General features: G+C 53.0%; 1 protein-coding gene across 1 annotated transcript; it reads right to left on the reverse strand.

The window, feature by feature from the left end:
• Positions 1–7,761: 7,761 nt before the first annotated feature.
• On the reverse strand, positions 7,762–11,088 carry LOC137374148 (neurofilament heavy polypeptide-like). The gene is made up of 4 exons (XM_068039927.1): positions 10,102–11,088; positions 9,394–9,909; positions 8,602–9,117; positions 7,762–8,301 (listed from the first exon to the last, which is right to left on the reverse strand). The coding sequence occupies exons 1-4, from the start codon at positions 11,086–11,088 to the stop codon at positions 7,762–7,764; spliced, it is 2,559 nt and encodes an 852-aa protein (XP_067896028.1).
• Positions 11,089–18,609: the final 7,521 nt, after the last annotated feature.

The raw sequence follows: 18,609 nt of genomic DNA on the forward strand, positions 1-18,609 counted from the left end.
CTTCGAGGAGGCTTCCTCTGTGAGCTTGGAGTGGGCCTTCTCTGAGAGCTTGGGGTGGGCTTTCTCTGTGAGCTTGGAGTGGGCTTTCTCTGTGAGCTTGGAGTGGGCTTTCTCTGTGAGTTTCGAGGAGGCATTCTCTGTGAGCTTGGAGTGGGCTTTCTCTGTGAGCTTGGAGTGGGCCTTCTCTGAGAGCTTGGGGTGGGCTTTCTCTGTGAGCTTGGAGTGGGCTTTCTCTGTGAGCTTGGAGTGGGCTTTCTCTGTGAGCTTCGAGGAGGCTTTCTCTGTGAGCTTGGAGTGGGCCTTCTCGATGAGCTTGGAGTGGGCCTTCGCTATCAACTTGGAGAAGGCCTTATCTATGAACTTGGAGTGGGCCTTCTTTATGAGCTTGGTGCAGGCTTATTCTATGAGGTTGGAGTGGGCCTTCCCTATGAACATGGAGTGGGCCTTCGCTATGGGATTGGAGTGGGCATTCACTATGAGCTTGGAGTGGGCTTTCTCGATGGGATTGGAGTGGGCTTTCTCTGTGAACTTGGAGTGGGCTTTCTCTGTTAGCTTGGAGTGGGCCTTCTCTGTGAGCTTGGAGTGGGCTTGCTCTCTGGGATTGGAGTGGGCTTTCTCTATGGGTTTGGAGTCGGCTTTCTCTATGGGATTGGTGTGGGCTTTCTCTATGGGTTTGTAGTGGGCCTTCTCTATGAGCTTGGAGTGGGCCTTCTCTATGGGCTTGGAGTGGGTTTTCTCTATGAACTTGGAGTGGGCTTTTTCTCTGGGCATGAAGTGGGCTTTCTCAGTGAGCTTGGAGTGAGGATTTTCTGTGAGCTTGGAGTGGGCCTTCTCTATGGGCTTGGAGTGGGCTTTCTCTATGAGCTTGGAGTGGGCTTTCTCTATGAGCTTGAAGTGGGCTTTCTCTGTGAGCTTGGAGTGGGCTTTCTCTGTGAGCTTGGAGTGGGCCTTCTCTATGGGCTTGGAGTGGGCTTTCTCTGTGAGCTTGGAGTGGGCCTTCTCTATGGGTTTGGAGTCGGCTTTCTCTGTGAGCTTGGAGTGGGCTTTCTCTGTTAGCTTGGAGTGGGCCTTCCCTGTGAGCTTGGAGTGGGCTTTCTCTCTGAGCTTGGAGTGGGCTTTCTCGATGGATTTGTAGTGGGCCTTCTCTGTTCGCTTGGAGTGGGCCTTCCCTGTGAGCTTGGAGTGGGCCTTCTCCATGAGCTTGGAGTTGGCCTTGTCTATGAGTTTGGAGTGGGCCTTCTCTATTGGCTTGGAGTGGGCTTTCTCTATGAGCTTGGAGTGGGTTTTCTCTATGAGCTTGGAGTGGGCCTTCTCTATGACCTTGGAATGGGCCTTCACTGTGAACTTGGAGTGGGCCTTCTCTATGTGCTTGGTGTAGGCATACTCTATGGGCTTAGAGTGGGCTTTTCTGTGAGCTTGGAGTGGGCCTTCTCAATGAGCTTGGAGTGGGCCTTCGCTATCAACTTGGAGTGGGCCTTATCTATGAACTTGGAGTGGGCCTTCTTTATGAGCTTGGTGCAGGCTTATTCTATGAGGTTGGAGTGGGCCTTCTCTATGAACTTGGAGTGGGCCTTCGCTATGGGATTGGAGTGGGCATTCACTATGAGCTTGGAGTGGGCTTTCTCGATGGGATTGGAGTGGGCTTTCTCTGTGAACTTGGAGTGGGCTTTCTCTGTTAGCTTGGAGTGGGCCTTCTCTGTGAGCTTGGAGTGGGATTTCTCTCTGGGATTGGAGTGGGCTTTCTCTATGGGTTTGGAGTCTGCTTTCTCTATGGGATTGGTGTGGGCTTTCTCTATGGGTTTGTAGTGGGCCTTCTCTATGAGCTTGGAGTGGGCCTTCTCTATGGGCTTGGAGTGGGTTTTCTCTATGAACTTGGAGTGGGCCTTCTCTATGGGCTTGGAGTTGTCTTTCTCTATGAGCTTGGAGTGGGCTTTTTCTCTGGGCATGAAGTGGGTTTTCTCAGTGAGCTAGGAGTGAGGATTTTCTGTGAGCTTGGAGTGGGCCTTCTCTATGGGCTTGGAGTGGGCTTTCTCTATGAGCTTGAAGTGGGCTTTCTCTGTGAGCTTGGAGTGGGCTTTCTCTGTGAGCTTGGAGTGGGCTTTCTCTGTGAGCTTGGAGTGGGCCTTCTCTATGAACTTGGAGTGAGCCTTCGCTATGGGATTGGAGTGGGAATTCACTATGAGCTTGGAGTGGGCTTTCTCGATGGGATTGGAGTGGGCTTTCTCTGTGAACTTGGAGTGGGCTTTCTCTGTTAGCTTGGAGTGGGCCTTCTCTGTGAGCTTGGAGTGGGCTTTCTCTCTGGGATTGGAGTGGGCTTTCTCTATGGGTTTGGATTCGGCTTTCTCGATGGGATTGTTGTGGGCTTTCTCTATGGGTCTGTAGTGGGCCTTCTCTATGAGCTTGGAGTGGGCCTTCTCTATGGGCTTGGAGTGGGTTTTCTCTATGAACTTGGAGTGGGCCTTCTCTATGAACTTGGTGTGGGCCTTCTCTGTGAGCTTCGAGGAGGCATCCTCTGTGAGCTTGGAGTGGGCCTTCTCTGAGGGCTTGGAGTGGGCTTTCTCTGTGAGCTTGGAGTGGGCTTTCTCTGTGAGCTTGGAGTGGGCTTTCTCTATGGGCTTGGAGTGGGCTTTTTCTCTGGGCATGAAGTGGGCTTTCTCAGTGAGCTTGGAGTGAGGATTTTCTGTGAGCTTGGAGTGGGCCTTCTCTATGGGCTTGGAGTGGGCTTTCTCTATGAGCTTGGAGTGGGCTTTCTCTGTGAGCTTGGAGTGGGCTTTCTCTGTGAGCTTGGAGTGGGCCTTCTCTATGGGCTTGGAGTGGGCTTTCTCTGTGAGCTTGGAGTGGGCTTTCTCTGTGAGCTTGGAGTGGGCCTTCTCTATGAGCTTGGAGTGGGCTTTCTCGATGAACCTGGAGTGGGCTTTCTCTATGAACTTGGAGTGGGCCTTCTCTGTGAGCTTCGATGAGGCTTCCTCTGTGAGCTTGGAGTGGGCCTTCTCTGAGGGCTTGGAGTGGGCTTTCTCTGTGAGCTTGGAGTGGGCTTTGTCTGTGAGCTTGGAGTGGGCCTTCTCTGTGAGCTTGGAGTCGGCTTTCTCTCTGGGATTGGAGTGGGCTTTCTCGATGGGTTTGGAGTCGGTTTTCTCTATGGGATTAGTGTGGGCTTTCTCTATTGGTTTGGAGTGGGCTTTCTCTGTTAGCTTGGAGTGGGCCTTCCCTGTGAGCTTGGAGTGGGCTTTCTCTCTGAGCTTGGAGTGGGCTTTCTCGATGGGTTTGTAGTGGGCCTTCTCTGTTCGCTTGGAGTGGGCCTTCCCTGTGAGCTTGGAGTGGGCCTTCTCCATGAGCTTGGAGTTGGCCTTCTCTATGAGTTTGGAGTGGGCCTTCTCTATGGGCTTGGAGTGGGCTTTCTCTATGAGCTTGGAGTGGGTTTTCTCTATGAGCTTGGAGTGGGCCTTCTCTATGACCTTGGAATGGGCCTTCACTGTGAACTTGGAGTGGGCCTTCTCTATGTGCTTGGTGTAGGCATACTCTATGGGCTTAGAGTGGGCTTTCTCTGTGGGTTTGGAGTCGGCTTTCTCTGTGAGCTTGGAGTGGGCTTTCTCTGTTAGCTTGGAGTGGGCCTTCCCTGTGAGCTTGGAGTGGGCTTTCTCTCTGAGCTTGGAGTGGGCTTTCTCGATGGATTTGTAGTGGGCCTTCTCTGTTCGCTTGGAGTGGGCCTTCCCTGTGAGCTTGGAGTGGGCCTTCTCCATGAGCTTGGAGTTGGCCTTCTCTATGAGTTTGGAGTGGGCCTTCTCTATGGGCTTGGAGTGGGCTTTCTCTATGAGCTTGAAGTGGGCTTTCTCTGTGAGCTTGGAGTGGGCTTTCTCTGTGAGCTTGGAGTGGGCTTTCTCTGTGAGCTTGGAGTGGGCCTTCTCTATGAACTTGGAGTGAGCCTTCGCTATGGGATTGGAGTGGGAATTCACTATGAGCTTGGAGTGGGCTTTCTCGATGGGATTGGAGTGGGCTTTCTCTGTGAACTTGGAGTGGGCTTTCTCTGTTAGCTTGGAGTGGGCCTTCTCTGTGAGCTTGGAGTGGGCTTTCTCTCTGGGATTGGAGTGGGCTTTCTCTATGGGTTTGGAGTCGGCTTTCTCGATGGGATTGTTGTGGGCTTTCTCTATGGGTCTGTAGTGGGCCTTCTCTATGAGATTGGAGTGGGCCTTCTCTATGGGCTTGGAGTGGGTTTTCTCTATGAACTTGGAGTGGGCCTTCTCTATGAACTTGGTGTGGGCCTTCTCTGTGAGCTTCGAGGAGGCTTCCTCTGTGAGCTTGGAGTGGGCCTTCTCTGAGGGCTTGGAGTGGGCTTTCTCTGTGAGCTTGGAGTGGGCTTTCTCTGTGAGCTTGGAGTGGGCTTTCTCTATGGGCTTGGAGTGGGCTTTTTCTCTGGGCATGAAGTGGGCTTTCTCAGTGAGCTTGGAGTGAGGATTTTCTGTGAGCTTGGAGTGGGCCTTCTCTATGGGCTTGGAGTGGGCTTTCTCTATGAGCTTGGAGTGGGCTTTCTCTGTGAGCTTGGAGTGGGCTTTCTCTGTGAGCTTGGAGTGGGCCTTCTCTATGGGCTTGGAGTGGGCTTTCTCTGTGAGCTTGGAGTGGGCTTTCTCTGTGAGCTTGGAGTGGGCCTTCTCTATGAGCTTGGAGTGGGCTTTCTCGATGAACCTGGAGTGGGCTTTCTCTATGAACTTGGAGTGGGCCTTCTCTGTGAGCTTCGAGGAGGCTTCCTCTGTGAGCTTGGAGTGGGCCTTCTCTGAGGGCTTGGAGTGGGCTTTCTCTGTGAGCTTGGAGTGGGCTTTGTCTGTGAGCTTGGAGTGGGCCTTCTCTGTGAGCTTGGAGTCGGCTTTCTCTCTGGGATTGGAGTGGGCTTTCTCGATGGGTTTGGAGTCGGTTTTCTCTATGGGATTGGTGTGGGCTTTCTCTATTGGTTTGGAGTGGGCTTTCTCTGTTAGCTTGGAGTGGGCCTTCCCTGTGAGCTTGGAGTGGGCTTTCTCTCTGAGCTTGGAGTGGGCTTTCTCGATGGGTTTGTAGTGGGCCTTCTCTGTTCGCTTGGAGTGGGCCTTCCCTGTGAGCTTGGAGTGGGCCTTCTCCATGAGCTTGGAGTTGGCCTTCTCTATGAGTTTGGAGTGGGCCTTCTCTATGGGCTTGGAGTGGGCTTTCTCTATGAGCTTGGAGTGGGTTTTCTCTATGAGCTTGGAGTGGGCCTTCTCTATGACCTTGGAATGGGCCTTCACTGTGAACTTGGAGTGGGCCTTCTCTATGTGCTTGGTGTAGGCATACTCTATGGGCTTAGAGTGGGCTTTCTCTGTGAGCTTGGAGTGGGCCTTCTCAATGAGCTTGGAGTGGGCCTTCGCTATCAACTTGGAGTGGGCCTTATCTATGAACTTGGAGTGGGCCTTCTTTATGAGCTTGGTGCAGGCTTATTCTATGAGGTTGGAGTGGGCCTTCTCTATGAACTTGGAGTGGGCCTTCGCTATGGGATTGGAGTGGGCATTCACTATGAGCTTGGAGTGGGCTTTCTCGATGGGATTGGAGTGGGCTTTCTCTGTGAACTTGGAGTGGGCTTTCTCTGTTAGCTTGGAGTGGGCCTTCTCTGTGAGCTTGGAGTGGGCTTTCTCTCTGGGATTGGAGTGGGCTTTCTCTATGGGTTTGGAGTCTGCTTTCTCTATGGGATTGGTGTGGGCTTTCTCTATGGGTTTGTAGTGGGCCTTCTCTATGAGCTTGGAGTGGGCCTTCTCTATGGGCTTGGAGTGGGTTTTCTCTATGAACTTGGAGTGGGCCTTCTCTATGGGCTTGGAGTTGTCTTTCTCTATGAGCTTGGAGTGGGCTTTTTCTCTGGGCATGAAGTGGGCTTTCTCAGTGAGCTAGGAGTGAGGATTTTCTGTGAGCTTGGAGTGGGCCTTCTCTATGGGCTTGGAGTGGGCTTTCTCTATGAGCTTGAAGTGGGCTTTCTCTGTGAGCTTGGAGTGGGCTTTCTCTGTGAGCTTGGAGTGGGCCTTCTCTATGAACTTGGAGTGAGCCTTCGCTATGGGATTGGAGTGGGAATTCACTATGAGCTTGGAGTGGGCTTTCTCGATGGGATTGGAGTGGGCTTTCTCTGTGAACGGAGTGGGCTTTCTCTGTTAGCTTGGAGTGGGCCTTCTCTGTGAGCTTGGAGTGGGCTTTCTCTCTGGGATTGGAGTGGGCTTTCTCTATGGGTTTGGAGTCGGCTTTCTCGATGGGATTGTTGCGGGCCTTCTCTATGGGTCTGTAGTGGGCCTTCTCTATGAGCTTGGAGTGGGCCTTCTCTATGGGCTTGGAGTGGCTTTTCTCTATGAACTTGGAGTGGGCCTTCTCTGTGAGCTTCGAGGAGGCTTCCTCTGTGAGCTTGGAGTGGGCTTTCTCTGAGGGCTTGGAGTGGGCTTTCTCTGTGAGCTTGGAGTGGGCTTTCTCTGTGAGCTTGGAGTGGGCCTTCTCTATGGGCTTGGAGTGGGCTTTTTCTCTGGGCATGAAGTGGGATTTCTCAGTGAGCTTGGAGTGAGGATTTTCTGTGAGCTTGGAGTGGGCCTTCTCTATGGGCTTGGAGTGGGCTTTCTCTATGAGCTTGGAGTGGGCTTTCTCTATGAGCTTGAAGTGGGCTTTCTCTGTGAGCTTGGAGTGGGCTTTCTCTGTGAGCTTGGAGTGGGCTTTCTCTGTGAGCTTGGAGTGGGCCTTCTCTATGGGCTTGGAGTGGGCTTTCTCTGTGAGCTTGGAGTGGGCTTTCTCTGTGAGCTTGGAGTGAGCCTTCTCTATGAGCTTGGAGTGGGCTTTCTCTATGAACTTGGAGTGGGCCTTCTCTGTGAGCTTCGAGGAGGCTTCCTCTGTGAGCTTGGAGTGGGCCTTCTCTGAGGGCTTGGAATGGGCTTTCTCTGTGAGCTTGGAGTGGGCTTTGTCTGTGAGCTTGGAGTGGGCCTTCTCTGTGAGCTTGGAGTCGGCTTTCTCTCTGGGATTGGAGTGGGCTTTCTCTATGGGTTTGGAGTCGGCTTTCTCTATGGGATTGGTGTGGGCTTTCTCTATTGGTTTGGAGTGGGCTTTCTCTGTTAGCTTGGAGTGGGCCTTCCCTGTGAGCTTGGAGTGGGCTTTCTCTCTGAGCTTGGAGTGGGCTTTCTCGATGGGTTTGTAGTGGGCCTTCTCTGTTCGCTTGGAGTGGGCCTTCCCTGTGAGCTTGGAGTGGGCCTTCTCCATGAGCTTGGAGTGGGCCTTCTCTGAGGGCTTGGAGTGGGCTTTCTCTGTGAGCTTGGAGTGGGCTTTATCTGTGAGCTTGGAGTGGGCCTTCTCTATGGGCTTGGAGTGGGCTTTTTCTCTGGGCATGAAGTGGGCTTTCTCAGTGAGCTTGGAGTGAGGATTTTCTGTGAGCTTGGAGTGGGCCTTCTCTATGGGCTTGGAGTGGGCTTTCTCTATGAGCTTGGAGTGGGCTTTCTCTATGAGTTTGGAGTGGGCCTTCTCTATGGGCTTGGAGTGGGCTTTCTCTATGAGCTTGGAGTGGGTTTTCTCTATGAGCTTGGAGTGGGCCTTCTCTATGACCTTGGAATGGGCCTTCACTGTGAACTTGGAGTGGGCCTTCTCTATGTGCTTGGTGTAGGCATACTCTATGGGCTTAGTGTGGGCTTTCTCTGTGAGCTTGGAGTGGGCCTTCTCAATGAGCTTGGAGTGGGCCTTCGCTATCAACTTGGAGTGGGCCTTATCTATGAACTTGGAGTGGGCCTTCTTTCTGAGCTTGGTGCAGGCTTATTCTATGAGGTTGGAGTGGGCCTTCTCTATGAACTTGGAGTGGGCCTTCGCTATGGGATTGGAGTGGGCATTCACTATGAGCTTGGAGTGGGCTTTCTCGATGGGATTGGAGTGGGCTTTCTCTGTGAACTTGGAGTGGGCTTTCTCTGTTAGCTTGGAGTGGGCCTTCTCTGTGAGCTTGGAGTGGGCAGTCTCGATGGGATTGGAGTGGGCTTTCTCTGTGAACTTGGAGTGGGCTTTCTCTGTTAGCTTGGAGTGGGCCTTCTCTGTGAGCTTGGAGTGGGCTTTCTCTCTGGGATTGGAGTGGGCTTTCTCTATGGGTTTGGAGTCTGCTTTCTCTATGGGATTGGTGTGGGCTTTCTCTATGGGTTTGTAGTGGGCCTTCTCTATGAGCTTGGAGTGGGCCTTCTCTATGGGCTTGGAGTGGGTTTTCTCTATGAACTTGGAGTGGGCCTTCTCTATGGGCTTGGAGTTGTCTTTCTCTATGAGCTTGGAGTGGGCTTTTTCTCTGGGCATGAAGTGGGCTTTCTCAGTGAGCTAGGAGTGAGGATTTTCTGTGAGCTTGGAGTGGGCCTTCTCTATGGGCTTGGAGTGGGCTTTCTCTATGAGCTTGAAGTGGGCTTTCTCTGTGAGCTTGGAGTGGGCTTTCTCTGTGAGCTTGGAGTGGGCTTTCTCTGTGAGCTTGGAGTGGGCCTTCTCTATGAACTTGGAGTGAGCCTTCGCTATGGGATTGGAGTGGGCATTCACTATGAGCTTGGAGTGGGCTTTCTCGATGGGATTGGAGTGGGCTTTCTCTGTGAACTTGGAGTGGGCTTTCTCTGTTAGCTTGGAGTGGGCCTTCTCTGTGAGCTTGGAGTGGGCTTTCTCTCTGGGATTGGAGTGGGCTTTCTCTATGGGTTTGGATTCGGCTTTCTCGATGGGATTGTTGTGGGCTTTCTCTATGGGTCTGTAGTGGGCCTTCTCTATGAGCTTGGAGTGGGCCTTCTCTATGGGCTTGGAGTGGGTTTTCTCTATGAACTTGGAGTGGGCCTTCTCTATGAACTTGGTGTGGGCCTTCTCTGTGAGCTTCGAGGAGGCTTCCTCTGTGAGCTTGGAGTGGGCCTTCTCTGAGGGCTTGGAGTGGGCTTTCTCTGTGAGCTTGGAGTGGGCTTTCTCTGTGAGCTTGGAGTGGGCCTTCTCTATGGGCTTGGAGTGGGCTTTTTCTCTGGGCATGAAGTGGGCTTTCTCAGTGAGCTTGGAGTGAGGATTTTCTGTGAGCTTGGAGTGGGCCTTCTCTATGGGCTTGGAGTGGGTTTTCTCTATGAACTTGGAGTGGGCTTTTTCTCTGGGCATGAAGTGGGCTTTCTCAGTGAGCTTGGAGTGAGGATTTTCTGTGAGCTTGGAGTGGGCCTTCTCTATGGGCTTGGAGTGGGCTTTCTCTATGAGCTTGGAGTGGGCTTTCTCTATGAGCTTGAAGTGGGCTTTCTCTGTGAGCTTGGAGTGGGCTTTCTCTGTGAGCTTGGAGTGGGCCTTCTCTATGGGCTTGGAGTGGGCTTTCTCTGTGAGCTTGGAGTGGGCTTTCTCTGTGAGCTTGGAGTGGGCCTTCTCTATGGGCTTGGAGTGGGCTTTCTCTGTGAGCTTGGAGTGGGCCTTCTCTATGAGCTTGGAGTGGGCTTTCTCTATGAACTTGGAGTGGGCCTTCTCTGTGTGCTTCGAGGAGGCTTCCTCTGTGAGCTTGGAGTGGGCCTTCTCTGAGGGCTTGGAATGGGCTTTCTCTGTGAGCTTGGAGTGGGCTTTGTCTGTGAGCTTGGAGTGGGCCTTCTCTGTGAGCTTGGTGTGGCCTTTCTCTATTGGTTTGGAGTGGGCTTTCTCTGTTAGCTTGGAGTGGGCCTTCCCTGTGAGCTTGGAGTGGGCTTTCTCTCTGAGCTTGGAGTGGGCTTTCTCGATGGGTTTGTAGTGGGCCTTCTCTGTTCGCTTGGAGTGGGCCTTCCCTGTGAGCTTGGAGTGGGCCTTCTCCATGAGCTTGGAGTGGGCCTTCTCTGAGGGCTTGGAGTGGGCTTTCTCTGTGAGCTTGGAGTGGGCTTTCTCTGTGAGCTTGGAGTGGGCCTTCTCTATGGGCTTGGAGTGGGCTTTTTCTCTGGGCATGAAGTGGGCTTTCTCAGTGAGCTTGGAGTGAGGATTTTCTGTGAGCTTGGAGTGGGCCTTCTCTATGGGCTTGGAGTGGGCTTTCTCTATGAGCTTGGAGTGGGCTTTCTCTATGAGTTTGGAGTGGGCCTTCTCTATGGGCTTGGAGTGGGCTTTCTCTATGAGCTTGGAGTGGGTTTTCTCTATGAGCTTGGAGTGGGCCTTCTCTATGACCTTGGAATGGGCCTTCACTGTAAACTTGGAGTGGGCCTTCTCTATGTGCTTGGTGTAGGCATACTCTATGGGCTTAGTGTGGGCTTTCTCTGTGAGCTTGGAGTGGGCCTTCTCTGAGGGCTTGGAGTGGGCTTTCTCTGTGAGCTTGGAGTGGGCTTTCTCTGTGAGCTTGGAGTGGGCCTTCTCTATGGGCTTGGAGTGGGCTTTTTCTCTGGGCATGAAGTGGGCTTTCTCAGTGAGCTTGGAGTGAGGATTTTCTGTGAGCTTGGAGTGGGCCTTCACTATGGGCTTGCAGTGGGCTTTCTCTATGAGCTTGGAGTGGGCTTTCTCTGTGAGCTTGGAGTGGGCTTTCTCTGTGAGCTTGGAGTGGGCTTTCTCTATGAACTTGGAGTGGGCTTTCTCTATGAACTTGGAGTGGGCCTTCTCTGTGAGCTTCGAGGAGGCTTCCTCTGTGAGCTTGGAGTGAGCCTTCTCTGAGGGCTTGGAGTGGGCTTTCTCTGTGAGCTTGGACTGGGCTTTCTCTGTGAGCTTGGAGCGGGCCTTCTCTATGGGCTTGGAGTGGGCTTTCTCTGTGAGCTTGGAGGGGGCCTTCTCTATGGGATTGGTGTGGGCTTTCTCTATTGGTTTGGAGTGGGCTTTCTCTGTTAGCTTGGAGTGGGCCTTCCCTGTGAGCTTGGAGTGGGCTTTCTCTCTGAGCTTGGAGTGGGCTTTCTCGATGGGTTTGTAGTGGGCCTTCTCTGTTCGCTTGGAGTGGGCCTTCCCTGTGAGCTTGGAGTGGGCCTTCTCCATGAGCTTGGAGTTGGCCTTCTCCATGAGTTTGGAGTGGGCCTTCTCTATGGGCTTGGAGTGGGCCTTCTCTATGGGCTTGGAGTGGGCTTTCTCTATGACCTTGGAATGGGCCTTCACTGTGAACTTGGAGTGGGCCTTCTCTATGTGCTTGGTGTAGGCATACTCTATGGGCTTAGAGTGGGCTTTCTCTATGAGCATGGAGTGGGCTTTCTCTATGAGCTTGGTGTGGGCCTTCACTACGAACTTGGAGTGGGCTTTCTCTGTGGGCTTGGAGTGGGCCTTCGCTATGAACTTGGAGTGGCCCTTCTCTCAGAGTTTTGTGTGGGTCTTCTCTATAAGCTTGGAGTGGGCCTTCTCTATGAGCTTGGAGTGGGCCTTCTCTATGGGATTGGAGTGGGCTTTCTCTGTGAGCTTGGAGTGGGCTTTCTCTGTGAGCGTGGAGTGGGCTTTCTCTATGGGATTAGAGTGGGCTTTCTCTCTGGGCTTGGAGTGGGCTTTCTCTGTGCGCTTGGAGTGGGCTTTCTCTGTGAGCTTGGGGTGGGCTTTCTCTATGGGATTGGAGTGGGCTTTCTCTCTGGGCTTGGAGTGGGCTTTCTCTGTGAGCTTGGAGTGGGCTTTCTCTATGGGCTTGGAGTGGGCTTTCTCTGTGAGCTTGGAGTGGGCTTTCTCTGTGAGCTTGGAGTGGGCCTTCTCTATGAGCTTGGAGTGGGCTTTCTCTATGAGCTTGGTATGGGCTTTCTCTATGGGATTGGAGTGGGCTTTCTCTGTGAGCTTGGTATGGGCTTTCTCTATGGGATTGGAGTGGGCTTTCTCTCTGGGCTTGGAGGGGGCTTTCTCTGTGCGCTTGGAGTGGGCTTTCTCCATGAGCTTGGGGTGGGCTTTCTCTATGGGATTGGAGTGGGCTTTCTCTCTGGGCTTAGAGTGGGCTTTCTCTGTGAGCTTGGAGTGGGCTTTCTCTGTGAGCTTGGAGTGGGTTTTCTCTATGAGCTTGGAGTGGGCCTTCTCTATGACCTTGGAATGGGCCTTCACTGTGAACTTGGAGTGGGCCTTCTCTATGTGCTTGGTGTAGGCATACTCTATGGGCTTAGAGTGGGCTTTCTCTATGAGCATGGAGTGGGCTTTCTCTATGAGCTTGGAGTGGGCCTTCACTACGAACTTGGAGTGGGCTTTCTCTGTGGGCTTGGAGTGGGCCTTCGCTATGAACTTGGAATGGCCCTTCTCTCAGAGTTTTGTGTGGGTCTTCTCTATGAGCTTGGAGTGGGCCTTCTCTATGAGCTTGGAGTGGGCCTTCTCTATGGGATTGGAGTGGGCTTTCTCTGTGAACTTGGAGTGGGCTTTCTCTGTGAGCTTGGAGTGGGCCTTCCCTGTGAGCTTGGAGCGGGATTTCACTTTGGGATTGGAGTGGGCTTTCTCTGTGAGCTTGGAGTGGGCTTTCTCTGTGAGCTCGGAGTGGGCTTTCTCTCTGAGCTTGGAGTGGGCCTTCTCTGTGAGCTTGGAGTGGGCCTTCAATGTGAGCTTGGAGTGGGCTTACTCTGTGAGCTTGGTGTGGTCTTTCTCTATGGGATTGGAGTGGGCTCTCTTTATGGGTTTGGAGTGGGCTTTCTCGATGGGATTGGTGTGGGCTTTCTCTATGGGATTGGAGTGGGCTTTCTCTGTGAGCTTGGAGTGGGCTTTCTCGGTGAGCTTGGAGTGGGCTTTCTCTGTGAGCTTGGAGTGGGCCTTCTCTGTGAGCTTGGAGTCGGCTTTCTCTCTGGGATTGGAGTGAGCTTTCTCTATGGGTTTGGAGTGGGCTTTCTCTATGGGATTGGTGTGGGCTTTCTCTATTGGTTTGGAGTGGGCTTTCTCTGTTAGCTTGGAGTGGGCCTTCCCTGTGAGCTTGGAGTGGGCTTTCTCTGTGAGCTTGGAGTGGGCTTTCTCGATCTGTTTGTAGTGGGCCTTCTCTGTTCGCTTGGAGTGGGCCTTCCCTGTGAGCTTGGAGTGGGCCTTCTCCATGAGCTTGGAGTTGGCCTTCTCTATGAGTTTGGAGTGGGCCTTCTCTATGGGCTTGGAGTGGGCCTTCTCTATGGGCTTGGAGTGGGCTTTCTCTATGAGCTTGGAGTGGGTTTTCTCTCTGAGCTTGGAGTGGGCCTTCTCTATGACCTTGGAATGGGCCTTCACTGTGAACTTGGAGTGGGCCTTCTCTATGTGCTTAGTGTAGGCATACTCTATGGGCTTAGAGTGGGCTTTCTCTATGAGCATGGAGTGGGCTTTCTCGATGAGCTTGGAGTGGGCCTTCACTACGAACTTGGAGTGGGCTTTCTCTGTGGGCTTGGAGTGGGCCTTCGCTATGAACTTGGAGTGGCCCTTCTCTCAGAGTTTTGTGTGGGTCTTCTCTATGAGCTTGGAGTGGGCCTTCTCTATGAGCTTGGAGTGGGCCTTCTCTATGGGATTGGAGTGGGCTTTCTCTGTGAGCTTGGAGTGGGCTTTCTCTCTGAGCTTGGAGTGGCTTTCTCTATAGGATTGGAGTGGGCTTTCTCTCTGGGCTTGGAGTGGGCTTTCTCTGTGCGCTTGGACTGGGCTTTCTCTGTGAGCTTGGGGTGGGCTTTCTCTATGGGATTGGAGTGGGCTTTCTCTCTGGGCTTGGAGTGGGCTTTCTCTGTGAGCTTGGAGTGGGCTTTCTCTATGGGCTTGGAGTGGGCTTTCTCTGTGAGCTTGGAGTGGGCTTTCTCTGTGAGCTTGGAGTGGGCCTTCTCTATGAGCTTGGAGTAGGCTTTCTCTGTGAGCTTGGAGCGGGATTTCACTTTGGGATTGGAGTGGGCTTTCTCTGTTAGCTTGGAGTGGGCTTTCTCTGTGAGCTTGGAGTGGGCTTTCTCTGTGAGCTTGGAGTGGGCTTACCCTGTGAGCTTGGTGTGGTCTTTCTCTATGGGATTGGAGTGGGCTCTCTCTATGGGTTTGGAGTAGGCTTTCTCTATGGGATTGGTGTGGGCTTTCTCTGTGGGATTGGAGTGGGCTTTGTCTGTGAGCTTGGTATGGGCTTTCTCTATGGGATTGGAGTGGGCTTTCTCTCTGGGCTTGGAGGGGGCTTTTTCTGTGCGCTTGGAGTGGGCTTTCTCTGTGAGCTTGGGGTTGGCTTTCTCTATGGGATTGGAGTGGGCTTTCTCTCTGGGCTTGGAGTGGGCTTTCTCTGTGAGCTTGGAGTGGGCTTTCTCTGTGAGCTTGGAGTGGGTTTTCTCTATGAGCTTGGAGTGGGCCTTCTCTATGACCTTGGAATGGGCCTTCACTGTGAACTTGGAGTGGGCCTTCTCTATGTGCTTGGTGTAGGCATACTCTATGGGCTTAGAGTGGGCTTTCTCTATGAGCATGGAGTGGGCTTTCTCGATGAGCTTGGAGTGGGCCTTCACTACGAACTTGGAGTGGGCTTTCTCTGTGGGCTTGGAGTGGGCCTTCGCTATGAACTTGGAGTGGCCCTTCTCTCAGAGTTTTGTGTGGGTCTTCTCTATGAGCTTGGAGTGGGCCTTCTCTATGAGCTTGGAGTGGGCCTTCTCTATGGGATTGGAGTGGGCTTTCTCTGTGAGCTTGGAGTGGGCTTTCTCTGTGAGCTTGGAGTGGGCTTTCTCTCTGGGCTTGGAGTGGGCTTTCTCTCTGGGCTTGGAGTGGGCTTTCTCTGTGCGCTTGGAGTGGGCTTTCTCTGTGAGCTTGGGGTGGGCTTTCTCTATGGGATTGGAGTGGGCTTTCTCTCTGGGCTTGGAGTGGGCTTTCTCTGTGAGCTTGGAGTGGGCTTTCTCTATGGGCTTGGAGTGGGCTTTCTCTGTGAGCTTGGAGTGGGCTTTCTCTGTGAGCTTGGAGCGGGATTTCACTTTGGGATTGGAGTGGGCTTTCTCTGTTAGCTTGGAGTGGGCTTTCTCTGTGAGCTTGGAGTGGGCTTTCTCTCTGAGCTTGGAGTGGGCCTTCTCTGTGAGCTTGGAGTGGGCCTTCAATGTGAGCTTGGAGTGGGCTTTCTCTGTGAGCTTGGTGTGGTCTTTCTCTGTGGGATTGGAGTGGGCTCTCTCTATGGGTTTGGAGTGGGCTTTCTCTATGGGATTGGTGTGGGCTTTCTCTATGGGATTGGAGTGGGCTTTCTCTGTGAGCTTGGTATGGGCTTTCTCTATGGGATTGGAGTGGGCTTTCTCTCTGGGCTTGGAGGGGGCTTTCTCTGTGCGCTTGGAGTGGGCTTTCTCTGTGAGCTTGGGGTGGGCTTTCTCTGTGAGCTTGGAGTGGGTTTTCTCTATGAGCTTGGAGTGGGCCTTCTCTACGAGCTTGGAGTTGTCCTTTTCTATGAACTTGGAGTGGGCTTTGTCTATGAGCTTGGAGAGGGCCTTCACTATGAACTTGGAGTGTGCTTTCTCTGTGGGCTTGGAGTGGGCTTTCTCTGTGAGCTTGGAGTGGGCTTTCTCTATGGGCTTGGAGTGGACTTTCTATGGGATTGGAGTGGGCTTTCTCTCTGTGCTTGGAGTGGGACTTCTCTATGAGTTTGGAGTGGAACTTCTCTGTGAGCTTGGAGTAGGCCTTCTCTATGGGCTTGGATTGGGCTTTATGAGCTTGGAGTGGGTTTTCTCTATGAGCTTGGAGTGGGCCTTCTCTATGAGCTTGGTGTGGGCCTTCACTATGAACTTGGAGTGGGCCTTCTCTATGGGCTTGGAGTGGGTTTTCTCTATGATCTTGGTGTGAGCCTTCACTATGAACTTGGTGTGGGCTTTCTCTGTGGGCTTGGAGTGGGCCTTCTCTATGAGCTTGGAGTGGGCTTTCTCTATTGGCTTGGAGTGGGCTTTCTCTATGAGCTTGAAGTGGGCTTCCTCTATGAGCTTGGAGTGGGCTTTCTCTGTGAGCTTGGGGTGGGCCTTCTCTATGGGCTTGGAGTGGCCTTTTTCTATGAGCTTGGAGTGGGCTTTCTCTGGGAGCTTGGAGTGGGCTTTCTCTCTGGGCTTGGAGTGGGCTTTCTCTGTGAGCTTGGAGTGGGCCTTCTCTATGAGCTTGGAGTGGGCTTTCTCTATGAACTTGGAGTGGGCTTTCTCTATGAACTTGGAGTGGGCCTTCTCTGTGAGCTTCGAGGAGGCTTCCTCTGTGAGCTTGGAGTGGGCCTTCTCTGAGGGCTTTTAGTGGGCTTTCTCTGTGAGCTTGGAGTGGGCTTTCTCTGTGAGCTTGGAGTGGGCCTTCTCTATGGGCTTGGAGTGGGCTTTCTCTGTGAGCTTGGAGTGGGCTTTCTCTGTGAGCTTGGAGTGGGCCTTCTCTGTGAGCTTGGAGTCGGCTTTCTCTCTGGGATTGGAGTGAGCTTTCTCTATGGGTTTGGAGTGGGCTTTCTCTATGGGATTGGTGTGGGCTTTCTCTATTGGTTTGGAGTGGGCTTTCTCTGTTAGCTTGGAGTGGGCTTTCTCTGTGAGCTTGGAGTGGGCTTTCTCGATGGGTTTGTAGTGGGCCTTCTCTGTTCGCTTGGAGTGGGCCTTCCCTGTGAGCTTGGAGTGGGCCTTCTCCATGAGCTTGGAGTGGGCCTTCTCTATGAGTTTGGAGTGGGCCTTCTCTATGGGCTTGGAGTGGGCCTTCTCTATGGGCTTGGAGTGGGCTTTCTCTGTGAGCTTGGAGTGGGTTTTCTCTATGAGCTTGGAGTGGGCCTTCTCTATGACCTTGGAATGGGCCTTCACTGTGAACTTGGAGTGGGCCTTCTCTATGTGCTTGGTGTAGGCATACTCTATGGGCTTAGAGTGGGCTTTCTCTATGAGCATGGAGTGGGCTTTCTCGATGAGCTTGGAGTGGGCCTTCACTACGAACTTGGAGTGGGCTTTCTCTGTGGGCTTGGAGTGGGCCTTCGCTATGAACTTGGAGTGGCCCTTCTCTCAGAGTTTTGTGTGGGTCTTCTCTATGAGCTTGGAGTGGGCCTTCTCTATGAGCTTGGAGTGGGCCTTCTCTATGGGCTTGGAGTGGGCTTTCTCTGTGAGCTTGGAGTGGGCTTTCTCTGTGAGCGTGGAGTGGGCTTTCTCTATAGGATTGGAGTGGGCTTTCTCTCTGGGCTTGGAGTGGGCTTTCTCTGTGCGCTTGGACTGGGCTTTCTCTGTGAGCTTGGGGTGGGCTTTCTCTATGGGATTGGAGTGGGCTTTCTCTCTGGGCTTGGAGTGGGCTTTCTCTATGGGCTTGGAGTGGGCTTTCTCTGTGAGCTTGGAGTGGGCTTTCTCTGTGAGCTTGGAGTGGGCCTTCTCTATGAGCTTGGAGTGGGCTTTCTCTGTGAGCTTGGTGCGGGATTTCACTTTGTGATTGGAGTGGGCTTTCTCTGTTAGCTTGGAGTGGGCTTTCTCTGTGAGCTTGGAGTGGGCTTTCTCTGTGAGCTTGGAGTGGGCCTTCTCTGTGAGCTTGGAGTGGGCCTTCAATGTGAGCTTGGAGTGGTCTTACCCTGTGAGCTTGGTGTGGTCTTTCTCTATGGGATTGGAGTGGGCTCTCTCTATGGGTTTGGAGTTGGCTTTCTCTATGGGATTGGTGTGGGCTTTCTCTGTGGGATTGGAGTGGGCTTTCTCTGTGGGATTGGAGTGGGCTTTCTCTGTGAGCTTGGTATGGGCTTTCTCTATGGGATTGGAGTGGGCTTTCTCTCTGGGCTTGGAGGGGGCTTTCTCTGTTCGCTAGGAGTGGGCTTTCTCTGTGAGCTTGGGGTTGGCTTTCTCTATGGGATTGGAGTGGGCTTTGTCTCTGGGCTTGGAGTGGGCTTTCTCTGTGAGCTTGGAGTGGGCTTTCTCTGTGAGCTTGGAGTGGGTTTTCTCTATGAGCTTGGAGTGGTCCTTCTCTATGACCTTGGAATGGGCCTTCACTGTGAACTTGGAGTGGGCCTTCTCTATGTGCTTGGTGTAGGCATACTCTATGGGCTTAGAGTGGGCTTTCTCTATGAGCATGGAGTGGGCTTTCTCTATGAGCTTGGAGTGGGCCTTCACTACGAACTTGGAGTGGGCTTTCTCTGTGGGCTTGGAGTGGGCCTTCGCTATGAACTTGGAGTGGCCCTTCTCTCAGAGTTTTGTGTGGGTCTTCTCTATGAGCTTGGAGTGGGCCTTCTCTATGAGCTTGGAGTGGGCCTTCTCTATGGGATTGGAGTGGGCTTTCTCTGTGAGCTTGGAGTGGGCTTTCTCTGTGAGCTTGGAGTGGGCTTTCTCTATGGGATTGGAGTGGGCTTTCTCTCTGGGCTTGGAGTGGGCTTTCTCTGTGAGCTTGTAGTGGGCTTTCTCTATGGGTTTGGAGTGGGATTTCTCTGTGAGCTTGGAGTGGGCTTTCTCTGTGAGCTTGGAGCGGGATTTCACTTTGGGATTGGAGTGGGCTTTCTCTGTTAGCTTGGAGTGGGCTTTCTCTGTGAGCTTGGAGTGGGCTTTCTCTCTGAGCTTGGAGTGGGCCTTCTCTGTGAGCTTGGAGTGGGCCTTCAATGTGAGCTTGGAGTGGGCTTACTCTGTGAGCTTGGTGTGGTCTTTCTCTATGGGATTGGAGTGGGCTCTCTCTATGGGTTTGGAGTGGGCTTTCTCTATGGGATTGGTGTGGGCTTTCTCTATGGGATTGGAGTGGGCTTTCTCTGTGAGCTTGGTATGGGCTTTCTCTATGGGATTGGAGTGGGCTTTCTCTCTGGGCTTGGAGGGGGCTTTCTCTGTGCGCTTGGAGTGGGCTTTCTCTGTGAGCTTGGGGTGGGCTTTCTCTGTGAGCTTGGAGTGGGTTTTCTCTATGAGCTTGGAGTGGGCCTTCTCT

The sequence above is a fragment of the Heterodontus francisci genome, chromosome 10 (assembly GCF_036365525.1).
Source record: "Heterodontus francisci isolate sHetFra1 chromosome 10, sHetFra1.hap1, whole genome shotgun sequence".
In the NCBI taxonomy this organism is placed as follows: Eukaryota; Metazoa; Chordata; class Chondrichthyes; order Heterodontiformes; family Heterodontidae; genus Heterodontus; species Heterodontus francisci.

Coding starts and splice junctions, on each gene's coding strand:
- LOC137374148 (XM_068039927.1), bottom strand. CDS start 11,088: ATGCTCATAGAGAAAGCCCACTCTAAGCCCATAGAGTATGCCTACACC. Junction 9,910..10,101: donor CAGTGAAGGCCCATTCCAAG/GTCATAGAGAAG, acceptor CCTCACTCCAAG/CTCACTGAGAAAGCCCACTT. Junction 9,118..9,393: donor ACTCCAAGCTCATAGAGAAG/GCCCACTCCAAG, acceptor CCTCACTCCAAG/CTCACTGAGAAAGCCCACTT.